The 19,552-nt window shown below is 43.8% G+C and overlaps 2 protein-coding genes across 2 annotated transcripts in view; one reads left to right on the top strand and one right to left on the bottom strand.

Moving 5' to 3' along the window:
* Nucleotides 1–5,754, top strand: part of LOC144101491 (uncharacterized) — a 32,990-nt gene extending 27,236 nt beyond the window's left edge. Inside the window, exons 11-12 of the mRNA XM_077634670.1 lie at nt 2,978–3,153; nt 5,680–5,754. Coding sequence (XP_077490796.1) covers nt 2,978–3,153; nt 5,680–5,754 — 251 coding nt within the window. The remainder of the gene's footprint in view (nt 1–2,977; nt 3,154–5,679) is intronic.
* LOC144102346 (uncharacterized) overlaps nt 1–19,552 on the bottom strand; it is a 219,001-nt gene that overhangs the window by 58,674 nt on the left and 140,775 nt on the right. The window lies entirely within an intron of this gene.

Here is a 19,552-nt window from a genome sequence, read left to right as displayed (position 1 = left end):
GGCTTCCGTAAACTCCGAAAGGTTGCTGCATAAGAGGTCTTGCTATACGTTGCCGACGTCATGTCCCAAGTTTAGAGTGGTCTGAAGCCCAAAATTCAAACTTCACCGCAAGCACTCGGCCAAAACACCAGCCCATGTTGGTTACTCATTTGTCACAGAACAGCGCAGAACAACGCGACTAAACACAAGCACTGACTTACAACTCATTCTATTTTGAAAGAAACAAGACTTCTTCGAATAAAAAGAGTTGTCAGTCAACGCTTCTCTTTTCTGCATTGTTCTCCGCTGTTCCGTCACAAAGAAGCACGCTGCGATGGCACAAAGTTCATGCCTTCTAGCCAGGAGCTGCGTCTCCTGCCTTAGCACTAAGCTCTTCACGCCCAACAATTGTGGACAAAATCATTTTTGAACAGGAAAGAGTTTATGAGCGCAGTTTTTTTTTCATATATTGAAAGATTTCTCTGTAAAAATCATCATATCAGCAGATCTCTCGTCGGCAGGCTTGACTATTTTTGCTATTAACTCATTTGCTGTCAAAACCGCTCCCCATTAGTTTTGCAAGAGATGCGAGAGGTGGGAACAATACTCAAGAACCATTTTGCTGCATATAAGTAAAATGGACGATTACTTAAAAACTTGTGCACCTCTAGCTTACAGTTTTCAAATATTCAAAAAGTTTCACCAAGAATTTTGGACATTCTCGCGCTTTTACTGTAGGTTTCGCCGATTTTCTTTCAACTCAACCTTGGCGCTGGTCCCAAGATGACGGCGCGACATCTTTTTTTTCCTTTTCATGCCAATACCGAGCACCAATCAGCACCGCAGCCTTTCGGCCAAGAGCACCTCCTCCTGAAATTGACTGGTGGTTGACGGCTGCACCTGCACCAATAGAAGCTCATGTCTTAAACGAGTAAGTAATCTGTTTTGAAGCAAACAGCTTTTGTGTCGTCTACTTACTTTAGAATAAGTCCGGAAAAGTTAAGTCTGAAAAGAAATGGGACATGAATTTTGATGTGCCGGTTTATTATATCGATGCGTCGATGTGCTGCAAGACATTCCGAACTTCGGGACACCTTTAATCAACAGACACCACGCCTCGTAAATTTTCAGCTGCGCCATACTTCTGTTTTCTGCAAAATTTATACACGCTTTGCAGTCACAGATGTTCAAATTCCCCAACTTTAGGTAAGCACTCAATGAGGTGTTTTCAGAGGGTAGTCGCAGCCAGTGCTTTAGACAACAACGTGGAGCAACCGGAGACCATGAGATGACAGACGCCCTTGCCAGATAACAAAGAGTCGCTTGTCTGTCTTCCTACTCAGTAGAAACCTTAACACTAGAATCATCCGCGACAAGATCGCAACCCGTCGCTTAATTTCTTCAGGCTACAATTAGCGTACAGTGTCACCACGACTGTACCCATTTTACAAATTTGTAATCTTGGATTCCGCAGGCAGCATTTGGCGCCTTGGATGTGGATGGATGCCTTCATTGTGATCTACTTCAAGGTTGTATACTTGAATATATGCCCAGGGACGGCGTAGGCCGACCAAGTGCCCTGGGCGGAAGAAGAGGCACGGGGAGCGTGCGCAGATGAAGAAAAGGATTTTTGGCCACCGGCTGTGTTCGTTGGGATCTCTCCGACTTGGTGTGGTTTTCTTCGGGCGGAACCGCAGTCCCGTAGCAATATGTCGTCTTTCCTGTCCTGAGCTTGCCAAGCACTACACTCCGTGTTGACCCTGAAGCAAGCTGGCGTGAGAGGTGACCTGCTTCTTCTGGCGACACGGGTTAGTATTCATGCGGACTTCTGTACTGGCTGCCTGCTTAATGTGACATAATATAACTACGTAGTCTGTATGGCACCTCCGGCTGCTTTAGTAATTGTTGAACAAACACACATCAAACTGATTCGCTACCATCGTTAGACGCGGACGTTCGACAAACGCCCCTACTTAATTCGCTAAGTTATCTACAAACGCGTCTGGCAGTGATGAACACTGTTGCACCTTATCTCCTGAACAGGCAAGAAGAACGAAAAACTCCGGATACCCAGCACTATACAGACCATATACTATAGAAAGACGAATAAAATATTTTACTTTAAATAAAAAGTTAGTGAGTGAAATCATGCTTCCGTGAAGTGTTGGCTTTTAGGCCCATAGGCAGTAGGGCGGGAAGAGGTGGGCTAAATGTGGTGCAGAGGGTCAAAAGGCAAAAGGCATCACTGGGACTAATTAATCCTAAAATTACAAATTGGCGCCAATGTGCGACTTCAACCCTGAGTCCAACAATTCCTTTCTGAAATGAGGCATTAGTGACTGTCTTTGAGCTTCTAGATGGTTCACTGCCTTCGACTTCGTCTTTGACTAAGCTCCAACTAGTTAAATAATTGCTGCTTCATGTGAACACTCTCACATTTACAATTCGGCAGTGCTATCAAAAATATCGAATTATCCTTTGAAAGCGCTCACGATGTTTAGTGCAGAGGTACTGAATTTTTCATCACTTCCTTTGTAATGCAGGCTACGACGTGCGAAGCAAGCAGGGAAGAAAAAATTCATAGTGAATGTTAAATTTAAGAGCACATGAAGCCAACACCTGATGCTGTAGGGGATCAGGCTACAAACGGCACGAAATGTTCAGAGATGTTTTCGGTGCCAATTTTATTAGTGAAAAAACTCATATTTTAAATAATTTCTTTGAAGTACCACTATTCTCTTTGCTCGGCTGGCTTACGTCAGCAACGGGGAAGCACCGCGCTCATTCCATATATTTAATTGAAGGCAGATGCCACTGACGCATGATGTGCAACACAGCTTTTGCTTGACAGGCAGCTTTTTTACAGCATTGGTTAGTAAAACACCAGAGCACAGCGGTGTTTCAAGAATAATTCATTAAGCTCCAAGCCATGAACACAATACGATATCTCTCTGCAGACGGCTGGGCCAAGTATGAAAAGCATGTCCCTGCATCAAAGCGGAGCAGTTGGGCTCCAACAGCAGTGGCTCTGTGCGACGGGCAGTCGGCGTCACCCACCACGTGCGTGGTCTGGCAGCAGGTTACGGCTTCGTGACACTGGCTGCCCTGCAGGCCCCACGTGGTGGCGACGATCGAGATTCGAGTGCAAGATTCTCGTCGGGCTCGGCACCCAAGGTACGCTTGCGTGCCAACTACTCACTAAGCCACTGCACAGTTCTTCCGGCACTTGCATTAAACCATGATGCGGTTGTGCATATATTGGCATGCATTGCACGAAAGCAGTTGTGTTACTGGCCTACCTGGAGTTCGCTACAGCATGCCTGTAGTCCGGATGGAGTGGAAATCGACTAGTGTGTTCTACCAACGCTACTCGGTGCATTTGTGATCACCCGGAAGTCGACACGGGCAGAAGTAGAAAATTAAGAAAATACTTCATATGCGATGCCCTATCGCCCCTCAGATAGTTTTGAAGATTTAATGTTAGTCAAGTTGTTGCACTAAAACATCCACTATTTTGCTCGCCTGCTAGAGCACGCTGTCTTCTAGTCAGTGCAACGTTTCATACAGAGCGAAAAATATGCCTAAAATGACCAAACCGTGTGTTCCGCAGCTCCCAAAGCCGCTGCGACCAGAAAGGCAAAACATGACGATGAAAACCTATTATTTAATTGTGCATGCTTGCATGCAGACAATTTTTAACCAAATGTTATTCCCAGTTTTCACGTGTTCAGCCCGAAACGAGCCGAGAACGTGTTCTAGACAAGCGTTTTTCTCTCCGTATCATAAAGCTATCATTCTCAAAAGGTTATGACAGGTGGTCAGTCTCAGTTGTGTATCAAGTCCAGTGGACGCTTGTCAAGTAAAACAGTGTACTGAAGGGAAACCACGGTGCCGGTTTTATCACGAAATAATTTCCCAGCATGACAACGTACAAAATAAAGAATTCAAATTCATCAAAATATGGAGTGTTGTTCTAGGCTATGTCCTCAATTAGACCACTGATTCTCCTCCAAAAGTCATGATTTATCCATTACTATCTTATCAGTCTGGAAGCGGTATGTTTCCTCTGAAAAAAAAAATCCGAAAGGTCTACCGAGTAGACTTTACGTGTCATTTTGCTTCTCGGTGTTTGTAGTAAAATGAAATTTGGTCAAAGAGATGGCATATCTGAGCATGCACCTTAACAATACATGCTCATTTACCACAACCTCAATTATGTGCATATGTTTGTGCAAGGATTCAAACACATACTTTTGTTGTGCGAAGCTTTTGATAACTGTCGCACAATTTAACAATTTACTAATTCCATAGTTTTGCCTCGTGGCCACTCGGACAAAAAGTGCATTTTCTAGTGAGTAAATAGAAACAACGACGATTACCAAAGGTTTGGATACGTAAATTTTTAAGTAAACAATGCATAGTTTGTTAGTGTTAGAACTCATAACTGTTTCCTAACTACCCACGTCTGCGGGGTAAACCCGCCGGCGTCGTAGGCCTCGTTGTCAGCGGCGGGAGCAAAACATCGCCAGAAACTCTGGGGCTTGTGAGGCCCAGGTTGCTTTTTCTGAGCAACCCAACCAAGTAGGTCACGTGACCTTGCGACATCAAAATATCATGTCCACGGCGACAGGCGGCACCGTTCCCACTAGATTCCTAGCGAAGTGCCCACCTGGGAAAGTGTAAATTACATTAATCATTTGTCGCAAAACGCTGCTCGGGAAGTGAAAAACGGGATATCGCAAGCTGCATTGGTGGCTGTGTTTGAAGCAGGCACCTTCCGTGGCTGTTCGGCATTAATTGACCGCTGCACCACTCGCCACGGGTCATATGAGAATGCGAACCAGCTATGAAAGTAGGCAATGACCAATTCCGTCAATCTGTGCATTAACCCGTTGACGCTATCAAAATATCGCGTGAGTGTAGCCCCCCATTTTCATTCAAGTAACTGTCTATTCCATGACGTTGTGGGATCCGTGGCACCCAGTGTCCTATATTCTGATTGGGCTAGTGGTGTTTGGTATTTATTTAAAAACAACTCGTTTTTTTTTAGATACAGGGCTCTAAGAGGGGCTGCCATTATATTCAGGATATTTATAACTGCTCTGTAGGCAAGATCTTTGAGTTTCTTGAAACTTGTTTTCCGTGATGGTGAAGATGTATTAATAGTGACGGTTGTACTTGCAACGCTCTCATAAATGATGTGATTGTCGGCACCGGTCACCTCTTCACCATCATCCTTTACCTCCACCTCCCGCGCTGCCTCTCACAACTCTTGTTTTGGCGGTTACGGATGCCCTGCAGCATAGCTGTTTCTTTTTGCGCGGTGTGATTGCTTCCGCTGCTTACCAATAGCGCAAAATAGCTTCATATAATTGTGTTTGATGCAGGCTCATGGTTCTCGCCTGAAATAAAGCGGCATATGTTATGTTAACGCGATAGCGTTAAAAGCTCGGTTAGCCAGAAAATGCGACAGCTAGCGTTGTGGGCGGTAAATAGGCTGCTTAGCGTGGCCCAGGAAGCCACCGCAGAGAAGCAACCTAAGTGGCAACCTAGGTCACGTGATCTTGCGGGGTTGTCACATCATACCCTGCGGATGGTGAGCATACACCCACACTGGCAGGTGGCAGTTAAATTAACGGTTGATTGAGAGAGGTTTCTCGGGAAGGGCAACTTTGGTCGCACAAGTCCCACCTGGGGCAGCACCTGCCATCGCATGCCAATGGCGTGTCCTTCAACCACTGCACCATTGCCAAGAACTGGCGTGAGGATTCCTAGCGACATGTGAGTGTTACGTTGAGAACGACCAATTCCGTAGATATGGGCATTCACTGATTAACGCCATAGCGTCATATCCTGAACGTGGAGATTGTGTGTCCCATACAATTTATTGTTGTTTTTTAAGGGCAGGTTTTAGTGAAACGAGGAAGATATTTGGCAAAGTAAATTTCTCCCTTTTGCGCATTGCACTTTACTCACAGGAGCCACTCTCAGCCAGGTCCAGGTCCCTAAAGGACGGGCAGTCGTGGCCAGCTACACTGGCTGAAGTGCGTCCGTCTCGTGGGTGCCTGAAGTCTGCCTACAAGCCACACACTATAAGCAGGGGTGAGGATCGCTTTTATTCGAAATTATGTTGGAACAGTGCCTCTAGGCATATTTACGCCAACCAAAAATTGCAAAAATTCTGTGCAGGATATGGATGCACTGAGAGCAAAACTAGAGTCAACCTGTGTTGATCATTTGCCTTATCTTAATTAGAATTAATCGATCGCTGAAACTTATCTAGTCGATCATTCACATTCAGAGCTACACTGTGACCACATGATCCTCTTCGGTCGTGATTTCATGAGTTCGTATCAGTAGTTCTAAAAATTGTTTTCCGGGAATAAATTTCACATTGGATGCCACAAAGGAAGAAAGTAAGAACAAGAAAGAAGAAAAAAAATTAAATAATGTAACTGCTTCCGCTGCAGCGTGCATGTTCTTATAGCGGTCTCTGTGAGGTGCGACTTCGAGTATTCTCAATGTCTAAGCGTGTTCATTAATAATGATAGCCTACTAAACAGTAGTCATTTCAAGGGCGTGTTGAGAGCAGTGAATCGCGAAGACTGCCCGACTTGCGATAATAAGGCAGTATGTGAAACCCTACAGGCCGCTTGAAGTCCAGCTGTAAGCGGGACATTAGCGCATTGGCATCTATAATGTTACATGGAGGTGGTCAACAAAAAATAATTGAACGAGCCTCGCACCATTTATGTAGTGTATTAAAAGTCCGGTCATCCAATGGCACTGCCCTCAGCAGACAGCTGTCACTTGTGTGCTGTTTTCCACCGCACCGATTTGACAAATGATATCACGGGACAGGCATGACTAGACGGTGTTGCGCGCATTTTTGGGTTTTGATTCGTTTTTTTTTTAATTAAAGGCTTGATTTTGAACATTAAGCAGGCTTCAGACAAAGTTTGCAGGTTGCCACCTGTCAATCGTGGCATGTGGTGCACCTTTCACACTTAGCAAGCTTTAGACAAACATCCCCCAAATCGGTAAGTGGGGGCCTTAGTCCTAGCGTGCTCAACACGAAACACAAATCAAGCCGCTTGCCCCCTGTCTACACAAAGCTGGTTCCAGAAATTATTTAACACAATGCTGACGTCCCGCACAGCTACCACTGCAACTGAGAACCGAAATAATTCGCCACTGCCACTCAAGTGCAGCTGAAGAAACACAAATACCCCGGTAACACTGCTAATCAGCCCAATATTAGAAATGTATTGGCAATGACCAGTCAAACAAAGGACCAGAGTGAAGCCAGGCATTTCCAATATTTTGCCGATTACCTGTGCAGTTTCGGTAGCTGCAATGGCACGTGGCTGATTGAGCGGATTGATAGCTGAGGTGAAATATACTCTGCACTGCGGCATTGATTGAGGCCTCCCGGTTCAAATTCGGTGTCCCATGTTAGCCTTTGGCTTGAAGGTGGAGAGGAAGGAACAGCTGGTCTGTTTTCTGGGCAACCAATCATTGCGGAATGAGTCGGGCATGCGGAATTACAACAACACCACCAGAGGAAACTATGCGAACCTGGGGGAAATGCGCTAAAACTGATAGCGCTGTGAAAGATACATACGTTGGTCTACCCCTGGCTGCTTTAACTTTCGAACTGCTTATATCGTTATTCTGAGTAATTACTGATGCGTGGCTTGATCTTTTTACTTGTCACGAATTACTTCTCAGTGTCGACGGCGTGAATTTGAACCGCTCAAGGGTCGATAAATTATATTTCTTTAAATCCATCTTCCTAGCATATACTAGTTGTCTGTCGTTAGTAAAGATATTTTGGTTCAGAACCAAAACTGTACATAATACAACTCGTTCGTAATACCGTTTAACCGCGCTATAATGAATCAATTTTACAAGAACAAAATTTCCCAATAGAAATTCACATAATGCTTTTTTTTTAAATTATGCGTGAAGAAAAAGTGCGGTCGCATTTAAAATTGTTTTTTTTTTGCATGTTTCATTTTTGAAAAATTGGCGTTTTCCATGAACAAAATGCCAATGTGGTCTGAAACAAGTTATATGATCTGTGTCGTGCGAACTTATTGTTGCTATCTGAAGACAACCGTTTAGCTGCCGGAAATGTCTTTAGAGACAGAAAATTGTTGAGAAAACTGCTATGGTTGAAAAATTTTCAGTCACTGCGTGACCTGTATCATAAAGACCGCTTCAGAAGCCATTGTAGGCAAGAAAAAATTTCGCTAGAAAGATAACTAAGATACGCAAGTACCACGAAACACTCGTAGCTCCGTTCCAAGATCACAGACCACGCATGGTACGTGCCTCGCGTTGCCTTCGGCATCTTTAGGCGGGATGCCCGCTTCAGGAAGGAGGGGGGTGGGGGGTTCATGGAGGGTGCGTCACCACACCCTCATGTATCCTGCCTCTCACTTAGTGCAGTCATTGCCGTCATGGGATGGGAAACATGGCTGTGAGAGGCCCAAACCCTTCGAAAGGGCTCTCAGACGCCGTGCGTCTCCGGGTTGTGAAAGTCTGTAGACATACTGTCGGTCAAACATGTATGACATGTATGCCATGAGCTTCTTATGCATAAGCATAAGAACTGCGGTCCACATAATCTGTGAGCACCAACCTGTACAGAGCGGTACATTGTTCACAACAAGGGGCGTAATGTCGAAAACCCTGAAACCGGCCGCCATTATTTGGATTTTGCAACTGCTAAACGTCAATGTCCCCAAAACAAAACCTTTACATAAAACTCACTGCCAGTGAAAGGCAGAGAGGCTTACTTTAGGCTATTTTTCTTTCAGAACATCGGCAACTATTTCTCATTACGTTTGTTAGGCTTTGTCTATTTCAAAAGTGTTTTCATGCCCAGAAATTCCATACAAAAGCATTTTGAAAAGGAAAGTGTTTATGAACGTACTTTTCATTCATATTGTGAGAAATTTTCGTGAACTTCCTCTACATCTGTGATTATCCATCATCACCCTTCGCTTCAGATGAACTTCATCCTAATTTGTGAATCATCATTAACGCTCGTTCGTGGTTTTGTTCTTCGAAGCCATTGTTGGTAGTGCCAGTAAAGCTCAGACGCCCAGCTTACAAATGGTTGAGCGTGCTCTTGATGCCTGTCCGGCTCAATCGAAACCCTGCAGCAACGCTCTGATCGAATCCTGGTCGGCCCATCAGCCAGGATGGAACATATCGATCATCATCGCCTGTTCCGGCTGCAGTGCCTGCTTCCTCCCCAACTGCTGCGCTTCCTCTCGGACCCGAGGCTTCTACCGGCCTTGCCCCCACACACGCGTCGAACGGTACGTCGTCTGGTCAGCCTAACAGGGTTATTATTACCACCCGGCAGCGCAATCCTCAAGTTTTTTATGGCCTACCCAGCCACGGGGTTGAAGATTGGCTGGAGCAATATGAAGATGCTAGCGCCTACAATCGTTGTGATGCTTAATAATACTGATAACAATAATAATTGGTTTTGGGGGAAGGAAATGGCGCAGTATCTGTCTCATATATCGTTGGACACCTGAACCGTGCTGTAAGGGAAGGAATAAAGGAGGGAGTGAAAGAAGAAAGGAAGAAAGAGATGCCGTAGTGGAGTGCTCCAGAATAATTGAGACCACTTGGGGATCTTTAATGTGCACTGACATCGCACAGCACACGGGCGCATTTGCATTTCTCCTCCATCGAAACGCTGCCGCCGCGGTCGGGTTCGAACCCGGGAACTCCGGCTACTGATCCAGAGTTCCCGGGTTCGAACCCGACCGCCGCAGCAGCGTTTCGATGGAGGCAAAACGCAAAGGCGCCCGTTGAGATGCTGCGACCAAACTTTTCAACGTGTAATTCTTCTTCAGCCATGTAACCAAAACCAGGTTGTCAACCATCAGACGGCCATTCCTCACTGACCTCAGTTTACCACTAAGCTTCGTCAGATTTTTGAACAGTGACCACCGGCCCCGCTGCTTACCAAAAGAAATTAGGCACCTGTGTGCCGCTTCCCGGGGAGAGTTACACGTCGTACATTGAGGACGTCACTGCCCTTTGCTGCAGTGTCAACACTGTCATGCCTGAAGCCAACCGGGTTCACCTTATTCTCAAAGGAATAGGCGTTTTCAACCTTTAGCACTCTCGCCGCTCAACACCCCTCCTCTGTTCCAGACATTCGTCCCACATGTCAACGCTTATATGACCTCCAGTCATGCCGCCTCCCGGACACCTGGGACCATCGTTTCCCCACAGACGCCGATCTGCGCGTGCTGAGTAGATCGATAATCTGCGTAGAACTGCAGGCCTCTTATCCAGGAACAGTTCCCTCTGCTTCCCACCCTGCCAGTTATTCAAACTTGCGTGCCGTGGTCAAGGAGATATTCCTCGTGGTCAAGGAAATATTCGTGGACAAAGAAATATTTGTAATATTTCACTGTAACAAGGAATATATCCGCCGATATCCTGTTCGCAAGGCTTACAAATTTTTTCTTAGGATTTTGCTACTGTAAAAAAAAACCTTCCTCATTGGTTTTTCATTGCAGTCAAACTACTCGGTGCTAGCGTTAGAAAAACTTTTAAATGGAAAAATTTACCATTACCGGCATTATTTCCATAACACATATGATAGCAGCGATGTTTTCCACAATCATTATACAGCATACGAAACAAGGAATTTTGAACAAGAGTGTATTGTGAAGGGAAATAAAACGTTGCATTCAATGTTTTATAGTTCTGGAACACTGAAAAATAAAAGTTTAATAAATCCTGAGAATTAAAACAAAAACACGAAGTGATAAAGGGAAGCTTCTGTGCATACTGAGCGGCTATAACAAGTACGTCGGACCAATCTTTGAGAACTCAGATGGCATTTACCTGCAAGTATATGTATTTTGAATGTTATGGTATTGTACAATGCACCGAGTGGTCCACCAAACATGTGATGGCGGCTGATGGCATGATGGCCCCTCTATTCAATTCCATTCAATTCAATTTATTTTCCATAAAGATTCTCTCAGTTTGATAGGCAAAAAGTTTTTCCTGACTGCTTGACAAAGGCCCACAAATCTGCCTAGGCAGTAGGTGGTCACTTGATCATGCATAGTACTAAATAAAGATCAAAAATTAATATATCGCTAGAAAATATTTGTACTCAGTCAGCCCTCAACTTTACAGGACCTGTGGAGACCGCATTTTGCACAGTCGATCTTATAATACGAGCTAAGGTGATGCGTGTCCAAGCATAATCTTATACATGTAAAGCAGGAATCTCCAAAAAAATGACAATTACACAGAAAATCACGCGCTTCTGCCCGGCAATTTCCTGGTGTTAGGCACTAATATATCTGGTTACTGCAGTCGAGATTTGTCGCCATCGCTCTCCATACTAACGCGGCGAAAACACATCGACCCAAATGGCGCCTTGTACGTTTTTACTGCTACCATTGTTCATAACAGCCAGTTTCTATATTTTCGAGGGGTGTATACCAATGAAAATGATTGGTTCCCAACAAAATAGTCCGTAATTTGAGTCATCATACTAAAGGGGATCATATCAGCGGGACAAGATTGTACTGTTTTCCTGCCGATCCTAACCATAGGCATTCAAACAATCTGTTTTTCTTTAGAAAAATGTAGCGAAGTCGTCATGAGTGTGTCATATTCTCATTCCGAGCGTTAATTTCGAGGCACCCCCTTGTAAACAAAATCACTGTGGCCGCGTAATGCCCAAAGAATGATAAGCCTTGACATCGAGAAAAAAAAATTAACAGGACCTCATTTAGGGTATGTCGCTATTGGGTGTTGCCGCGAGTAGATGGGATAATTTTAAGCTCTACCTGAGAAGAACATTGCTCTGAAACTAATAAGGAACGTACTGCACCTTCACGCTTATGTAGGCGGTAAAAGAGCACGAAAACTGCGTGATATCCTGCGCGCTCACATTCCACACTCATATCTACATCAGTGCGCGTGAAGAAGCAGAGAGCATGCGCAATTCATTCTATAAGTTTAAGTTTGCATGTTTGCACAATTCCAGTTTGCATGTGAAACATGAAGTAAAAGATTGATTAATCGATTGATTGATTGATTGATTGATTGATTGATTGAACAATTGATTTCATGGACGCCACCGCGCATAGTTGTTTTGCTTCCAAAACAGCAGAGCTTTCGTGTGTCTAAATATGCTCAAGGAGCGATCGGCCGAGCAGCGTACAACAGGACATGCCGCGTGGCAAACTCTCTCTCTGCAGACAGCCGGGCCAGGCACGAATCTGCGAGGATGCACCACGTGAACAGGCGCCACCCACCACGTGCATGGAGTGGTCGCACAGCAGCGGCGATGGAGGAGGAGGTGAGGCAGCAGCGCATTCGCTTCGAAGATGGCACGAGAGAATTGCAGACTCATGCGACTTTACAGACCTAGATGTGGTTTATCCTTTTACTAAAAATAACTGTCCATTCCAAAGGAATTTTTACAGCATATATGCACATAATAAGAACGCAAATGTGTGATACGCATAAACTTGCATACGCAGTAAAGCAATGTTGTTTAGAAATTAAGTACATGAGTACGGAAGAGAGTTTTTTTTTTGTCACTATACTGTAGGCCAAATTGGCCAAGGCAGGAGATAACAGATAATAAAACAACGATACAGCATATTGGGTAGAAAAGGATAAACTTATACGGGGGCTAGTAACATGGCTATACAGATACTGTTTTACTCAGTAAAGTGCGCAGGCTTGAAGCTCGGTAAAGGTGATTTAATTACTGCGCATCAGTTCTTCTGCAAAAGTTAAAATTTCTGCAGCGATGTGTCAGTATTGATACAGGAGTCCAAACAATTACATTATTTTATTGCAAGTGGGAAAATGAGTAAAAGATTCAGTGCGAAATGCATATTCTTTGAAAGTTAATCAATGCTCATGTCGGGATGGTCAGGAATCATCTACAGAGATATCTAATTACTACATGACACACTAAACATATACACCTCGTTGTATATCTCTGTATATACGAGGTGTATATGTTTAGTGTGTCATGTAGTAATTAGAATAGTAATTTTAGTCGAAGCTAGTTTAACGCGGTTTTGTAAAGCAGGAATGCAGACGTGTTTAAACAGTCGGGATGGCGAGTCACTTATACTGTATATGTTACGCCACCCTTGTAGCGCAGAGCAGCGAGTTCATACCTCGGCGGCCGTATTTGCATAGTGAAAAAGAGACATTTTCGCGAGTCTGCGGACAGTATGGAACGCGTCACACGACCACCACATCAGGTCTTTCCTGCTGTGCTCCTATGGAGAGTATAGTGTCACGTTAAGTTAACTCTGAAAGCCCTTCACTACAGCGTTCAATAGAAACGTAGGCACTGGCATCAACATGAAGCTGATGCCACAAAACTTCCTCGGACAACTATTGACCTCTAGATTGCGACCAATATCCAATCAGTGACTCCTACTTGAGTTGGGGAAAATATATTTTTCAAAGCTGGATGCGTGGCGTAAATAATTAGCATTTAACAAGCACCAGGGCATGCTGAAAAGAAAGTATTTGACGGGAGGCCTAGAACTGCCTGTCTTTTGGATTGCATTAGAACTAGAATTTCCTGAGATGCACCGTATTCCTTAAAAGGTAACGGAAACTGCACTGGGTTACTAGTAAATATGATCATTAAACATGCGTGTAAACAGTCAGATTTGTTCACTTTCGTTTCCATGAAGAGCACCAGAAGGCGTTCTAAGTCCTCTTTGTTTTGAGCACATTGTGTATATTCACTGCGTTCTCTGATGCTGTTCTCCGCTATCACGTAAAATGGAATTACATGCAGCGTTGTTTCCCACTGCCTGCGCTTTAGGCGGGTGCGTGAGGAAAACAGCAAGTCAGTCTTGGAAAAAAGGGAAAGTTCCACTGTTCACTTTGTCTTCAAATGCGCTATATCTGATCAGAAGTCTTACGCATTCGCGGTAACACACCAGGGTGAAGCATGAGATCATGACTTTTTTACAGAGTTAACACTCATTATCTTCATAGAAATATTGTGTTAACCTGCTTTCCTTGTGTTTTATGCAAAAAATCACAAGAATTGTTATATTTTGAACTTCTCAGGAGGCTTTTGAATTTAGCGGCTCCTTCCATGTTGTCTTCTGCAAACCTCTACTTTTCAATTGCACCACTCTATTTGTACAACGCAGTGTTGTAAATATGCGGAACGCTATTTACAAGTGTGCAGAGGTAAAAACTCTCTATTCACATTCATGGATGAAGAGGTGATCACGGTGCATATCAACATGAGGTCGTGATTCACGGGGCTGTCAAAGCGGTTGCATCTTTCGCTTCCATGGTCGTTGAACTAATGTGCACTTACCATTCTGGTCGTCCAGGTGATGGCATAAAACTTTTATTGTTTAATTATTTTATTCAAGTGAACTCATTGGCATCTTTTCATGTCGAAGGTCTGAAATACAGATAAGAGGCGAACAACCGCCAAGACCCTTATAGCCTATGGACGCGTGTACTTGAAGGCAGCACACATATTTCTTGCAAAAGCGATACAGAAAAGTCCTACTTTTTCAAAAAGTGCGCACAAGACATGCTTATCCAGCAGTTGTATTTTAGTTTCCATCTTCGTCGAGCTCTGGTTTAAGCATACACCTGCAGAATCCTTTCTTATACATGCGTCCTTATTTTTTAATTTAGTGATACATCACGGCTTTCTGACACTGCAGTCGACAGTATAATGCAAACGGATATGTGGTGACTTCCACCTTTTCTTTGCGAATTCACCTTTCAATACGGCTGCCTAAATTGTGTTGATTCCAATATCCGACACGTTCAAGAAACATTGCCTTATCCTAGCTGTGAATCATTTGATAAATAAAATTAGCAGACCAAAATAGAATGATAGCACTATTTGCGAACACAAATGATGTTTTGGCAGTTTTCTCACCGATGTAAAGGGGGCAATATGGCCATGTGGCGACAATCGAAAAACTACCAGAGAATTTCGTTGCTTGAGTTTGTCGAGGTGCCTTTGTTTGATAAGGTTCTGGATAGACCGTCCATATATCTGTAGCCCCTCGATTAAACTTAAGGCTTGTACTGTTTTTAAAAAACTTCTTACAGGCGTCAAGAGAGAAATGATATTGGCGAAAGCTTCGCTGATCGTCACCTCTCCCTATAATTACGATGTATTTTATGAATGCGGAAGGCTCCTGCTGATTTTGTTGTGAACTATACCTTTTCTCAGGAATTTAATTGCAATAGGAATAATATATGCTGGTTTTATTATTTCCGTAAAATTGCAGCTGCTTTAATGTGCATGATGCGAATGGGTGCATATTGTAGCAACGATTAAGAACCTGACCAATAACTTTATGAGGCACCTTAGTTGTGACCATACGTCACGCGCCATTGGGAGGTCAGCCAGCAAGGCCACAATTGTTGAGGGAGCTTTATTTTGCACCGCACTATGAGGTCTTGCGTATTGTGTGCGCAATCTGCTGCCATAATGGTCCCACAAAATGCAAATGTCACAGAATTTTTCACAGAACATTGAAACCACGTGCTTGGTAGCTGCCAAAAGCTGCCCACAAAAATTAATTTTCAGTGTCTTCAATAGAGTACATATTTATTTCCCAGAAAGGACAGGAATATCTCTATGGCTAAAATCTGCATATAATCTTCACTGAGGATAAGAGGCCCCGGAAAAAAGGCAGGGAAAGTTTAAAAAGAACAACAAAAATGTGGAATGAATTGACACATTTGACAGTAATTCTAATAAATATACTAGTACCAAGCACTAAACTGAAAAAACACAGAAATAGAACCAAAACAACATTCATACAACAAAAACGCACAAAGTGTAATCAAAATTATTTACTGTAAAAGCTTTCAGTGTGTATATATTTTTTTAATATTCTTGGGAGAATATGCATCAATGACGCATTTTATTGCCTTTCCTTTCCTAGATTGCCTGCCCTTTTCTTCGTCCTTTCGCTGACCCCTCTTATCTCTCTAGCTCCCTCTTCTTTTCCTCTCTTCCTCGCCCCCAATCCTCCGGCCCTTCCCTGCAGTGAGTGTTGAAGAGCGTAGAAAGAAAGGGATAGGTAATGTTTCAGGTGGAGGTGGGTTTCGAAGGCAATATTTCTGTTCTTGCAAAGTTGTGTAGGTGCCCTAAATCGACAGGTAAATGAGCAATGATAGCGGTGCTCTTTCTTACTTCGAAAGTGCGTGAATGCGTGCGAACTTACGGCTCAGTGTGATTGCATTACCGCAGTACAGGTGTCTGTGATCCCCTGTGATCCTAAAACTGCACTCTGTCTTTTCACAGGCAGCACCACATCAGCGAGTCTCCTCGCACGTGCTCTGATGGCTTTTGCGCTGATAGCTATAGCCAGTGAGTAGTTTTGAGTAAGAAGCAGCCTTATATTGGTTGCAAAATGACGGAGAATCAAATTTCTCTAGTATTTTCTAATCAGTGGCTGCTGTAAAAGTTTCTGAAATGTGAGGGCTTCGTTCTGGCTCAGTTCTCACGATCCTCACTTCTTCCATCTGTGCGCTTCTTGGTAGCGCGGCACTGCTGCCTTTGAGCGAAACTTTGAGGCAATGCATAAGGACCAATGTCGTTATTTCTACAGATTTCCTGGGTTTTTCCCCTCTTCACTCGTTGTGAAGCACAACAAGCTTACTGCATTTAGTACTATACAATGAAGGTGCCGGCATGTCTTTGGCCATTCGATACGTTCTCGGCTCGTTTTCGGTTTGGGTAGTCTAGAATTTCTGGCGGGGAAGAAAAAAAAGTAAATTTTATATTTTCAGTATGGTGATACACAAAAACAAAACTCTTGCTCCAACTGCATCTTTACCCCATATATCGAAGCACCAAGAGTTATGCGAATGGAATATCTGACATGCATGACTATTCTTGATTACACCGTTAAACTTGAGCCGTACACCACTGGATCAACGTGGTCACTAGTTGATAGCGCTGACACTACACTACTCATTTAGTAGACACATCAAATGCACCCCTTAGGGGTGCGGTTGAGGTGTCCACCGAGATGTCTTGATTAGAAGCTGAAGGCTAGCTTGCTGCATGGATTCGGACCAATGACAAATGCACTTTCAGTTCCATGCTTTAAGGCGCTGTTCAGGTGTCCACCGAGATGTCGTGATTTGAGAGCAACTCTACCCTTTCCTTTCCTGAAAACACATTCTTTCGCATTCCTCTATGTAAGAAGATTTGCACTTTCCTTGCGCAAATCTGTATGTTCCACTCAATGCACACATTTTTTGTGCGTCTCATGCATTAGGCATCAACCTTCAATCATGCATCAGTTTCGAGACCTCAAAATGAGTGGAATCACTAGATGTTTGTTTGTATCCTGTGGATCATTTGGAAAAAACGAGTTGCCGCTTGGCAATTCACCTACAGTGTTCGAACGTGGATGAATTGTGCTGTTCGTAACGTTGCTTGTGCTTCATTATGTTAGTGAGCATTGCTTCGCTTTCGCAGGGTACCTCTGGCATCTCGGATGTGGTAACCGGCTGCAGGCTGTAGATGTCGCCTTGTCTGCCCTGAGCTTGGTGAGCTGCTTGCTCTATGGCTTCATCTTTGCGTCAGCATGACGTGAGTGAAAAGGGAGACACATCTCCGACTAAAGTGAAGTTTGTCCTTCAGGCAGCTACATGAGAGGCAGTTGAGGACGGTGCGTGACTCAGTGCTTGTGAGAAGTGACCACTTAATTCAGAAGAATGCGTCACCCGGGTTTCACCGGCCGCCGAAATAGCGTGTTGAAACAAGTGAAGATGCCGTTCAGAAAAGTAAAAACAGAAGTATTGTGTTTTGAAAGAGGCAAACGTAACGTGGGTGGCGTTCTCAAGTCTCAACTTACGTGCTAGCTGTGTCACTAAAGGACACCAGAAATACTATGGTCATATGCAGTATTATGTCGCTTTTTACTAGATTCTGTTTCCGTCAGAAAGTTGAGGAGAAACTCAACGCACTACTCTCAAGGAAAAAAATGCACTGTTCCCTACTTCATCTTAATACTACTTCGAGCAAGCGGAAAACGTTCATGGGGAAAATGTCTGCATGTTGTAGCAACAAATTAGAACATGTGTAAGAACTTTATAGGGCATCCTGTTTGAAGCCATGCCTCATCCACCTCCTGGAGATCAGCCAGCCCAGCCAGAATTGTTGCAGGAGCTCCACTTAAGAACTCTACGTGGCTTCTTGTATAGTGTGTGCCTAATGTGCTGTCATTGCACTTACAGTACAAGGAAGAAAATGTCACGGCACACGTGTCATTCCAGGGATGCAGTGCTTTACTTCCGGGAAGTGAACAGAGCAGCGGGCTATTAGACCTGCAATCTTTTCGGTTTGGCACTTGCAATGGCAGCCATGCAAATTTATTGCATATATCTGCCTTTATTTTTCTTTAGAAAGAGCATTGAAAGCACGTCCTTGAGTGCTGCCAAAAGTCACTCATGAAAATTAATTTTCTATCTTTTCAGTAGAGTAAAATATAACCCTACTTTCCCGAAAAAAAAAGTATAATCTCTTGGACAAAAAGCAACAGCTGAGCTTTACAGGGCCCAAGAGACCATTGCAAGGCAACAGAGCAGGGGAAAAAGGAATGATTTTTTTAAAAAGACCCCAATAATGACAAGAAAAAAAGAACAATTGACACAATTCACAGTAACCCTAAATAATATACAAGTACCAAGATATAAACTGAAAAAATTAGAGGAAAAACCAAGTAATAGAACAAAAATAATAAACTTAAAATCATAAAAACACACAAAGTAAAAGAGCAGTGCTTTTCTGTTAAAGCCCTCAGTGTGTATGTATTTGATTAGTATTGTTGGGAGTAAATGGGTCAACGACTGGAATTTTGTTTTTCGCCTCCCCTTTTCTTTTTCCTTCCTGTAATCACTTTTTCTCTCTCAGTCCTCGATATATATTTTTTCCCGCTCATTGTCACTTCTAAACTCCTCTACTCCTATACTAGAAAGAAAGGGCTAGGTATACGTGCCATGTGGAAGTGGGTTTTCAAGGAAACACATCCATTCTTGCGAAGTTGAGTAGGCACCCTATATCAACAGCTAAACAAGCAATGATAGCGGTGTCCTTTCTTACTTCGAATGCGCGTGAATGCGTGTGAGCTTACGATTCATTGGGATTCCATAACTGAAGTCGAGGTTCCCGTAGTCATAAAACTGCACCTTGTCTTCACAGGAAGCACTTTTCTCTACGGGTGTCGTCGCACACGCTTTGATGGCTTTCGCGCTCATGGCTACAGCCGCGAACAGGGACAGAGGGCCTGGTCCCCAATCCAGTCTCCAGGTGAGTAGATTTAAGTAGGCAGCAGCCTTATTTGGGTTGCCGGGAGAGTCTAGAATCAAATTTCTGTTTCCGATTCAGTGGCTGCTCTAAATTCTCATTAAATGTGAGGGTTTTGTTGTGGCTCAGTTCTGGTGACCCTCACTTGTTCCATCTGGACGCTTCTTGGCCAATGCGGCGGGCGCTTTTTCCTTTGAGCAAAATTTTGTGCCAATG

Source organism: Amblyomma americanum, chromosome 8, assembly GCF_052857255.1.
Source record: "Amblyomma americanum isolate KBUSLIRL-KWMA chromosome 8, ASM5285725v1, whole genome shotgun sequence".
In the NCBI taxonomy this organism is placed as follows: domain Eukaryota; kingdom Metazoa; phylum Arthropoda; class Arachnida; order Ixodida; family Ixodidae; genus Amblyomma; species Amblyomma americanum.
The sequence above is the reverse complement of the archived record's forward strand: the minus strand, read 5'-3'. Positions and strand labels throughout refer to the sequence as shown.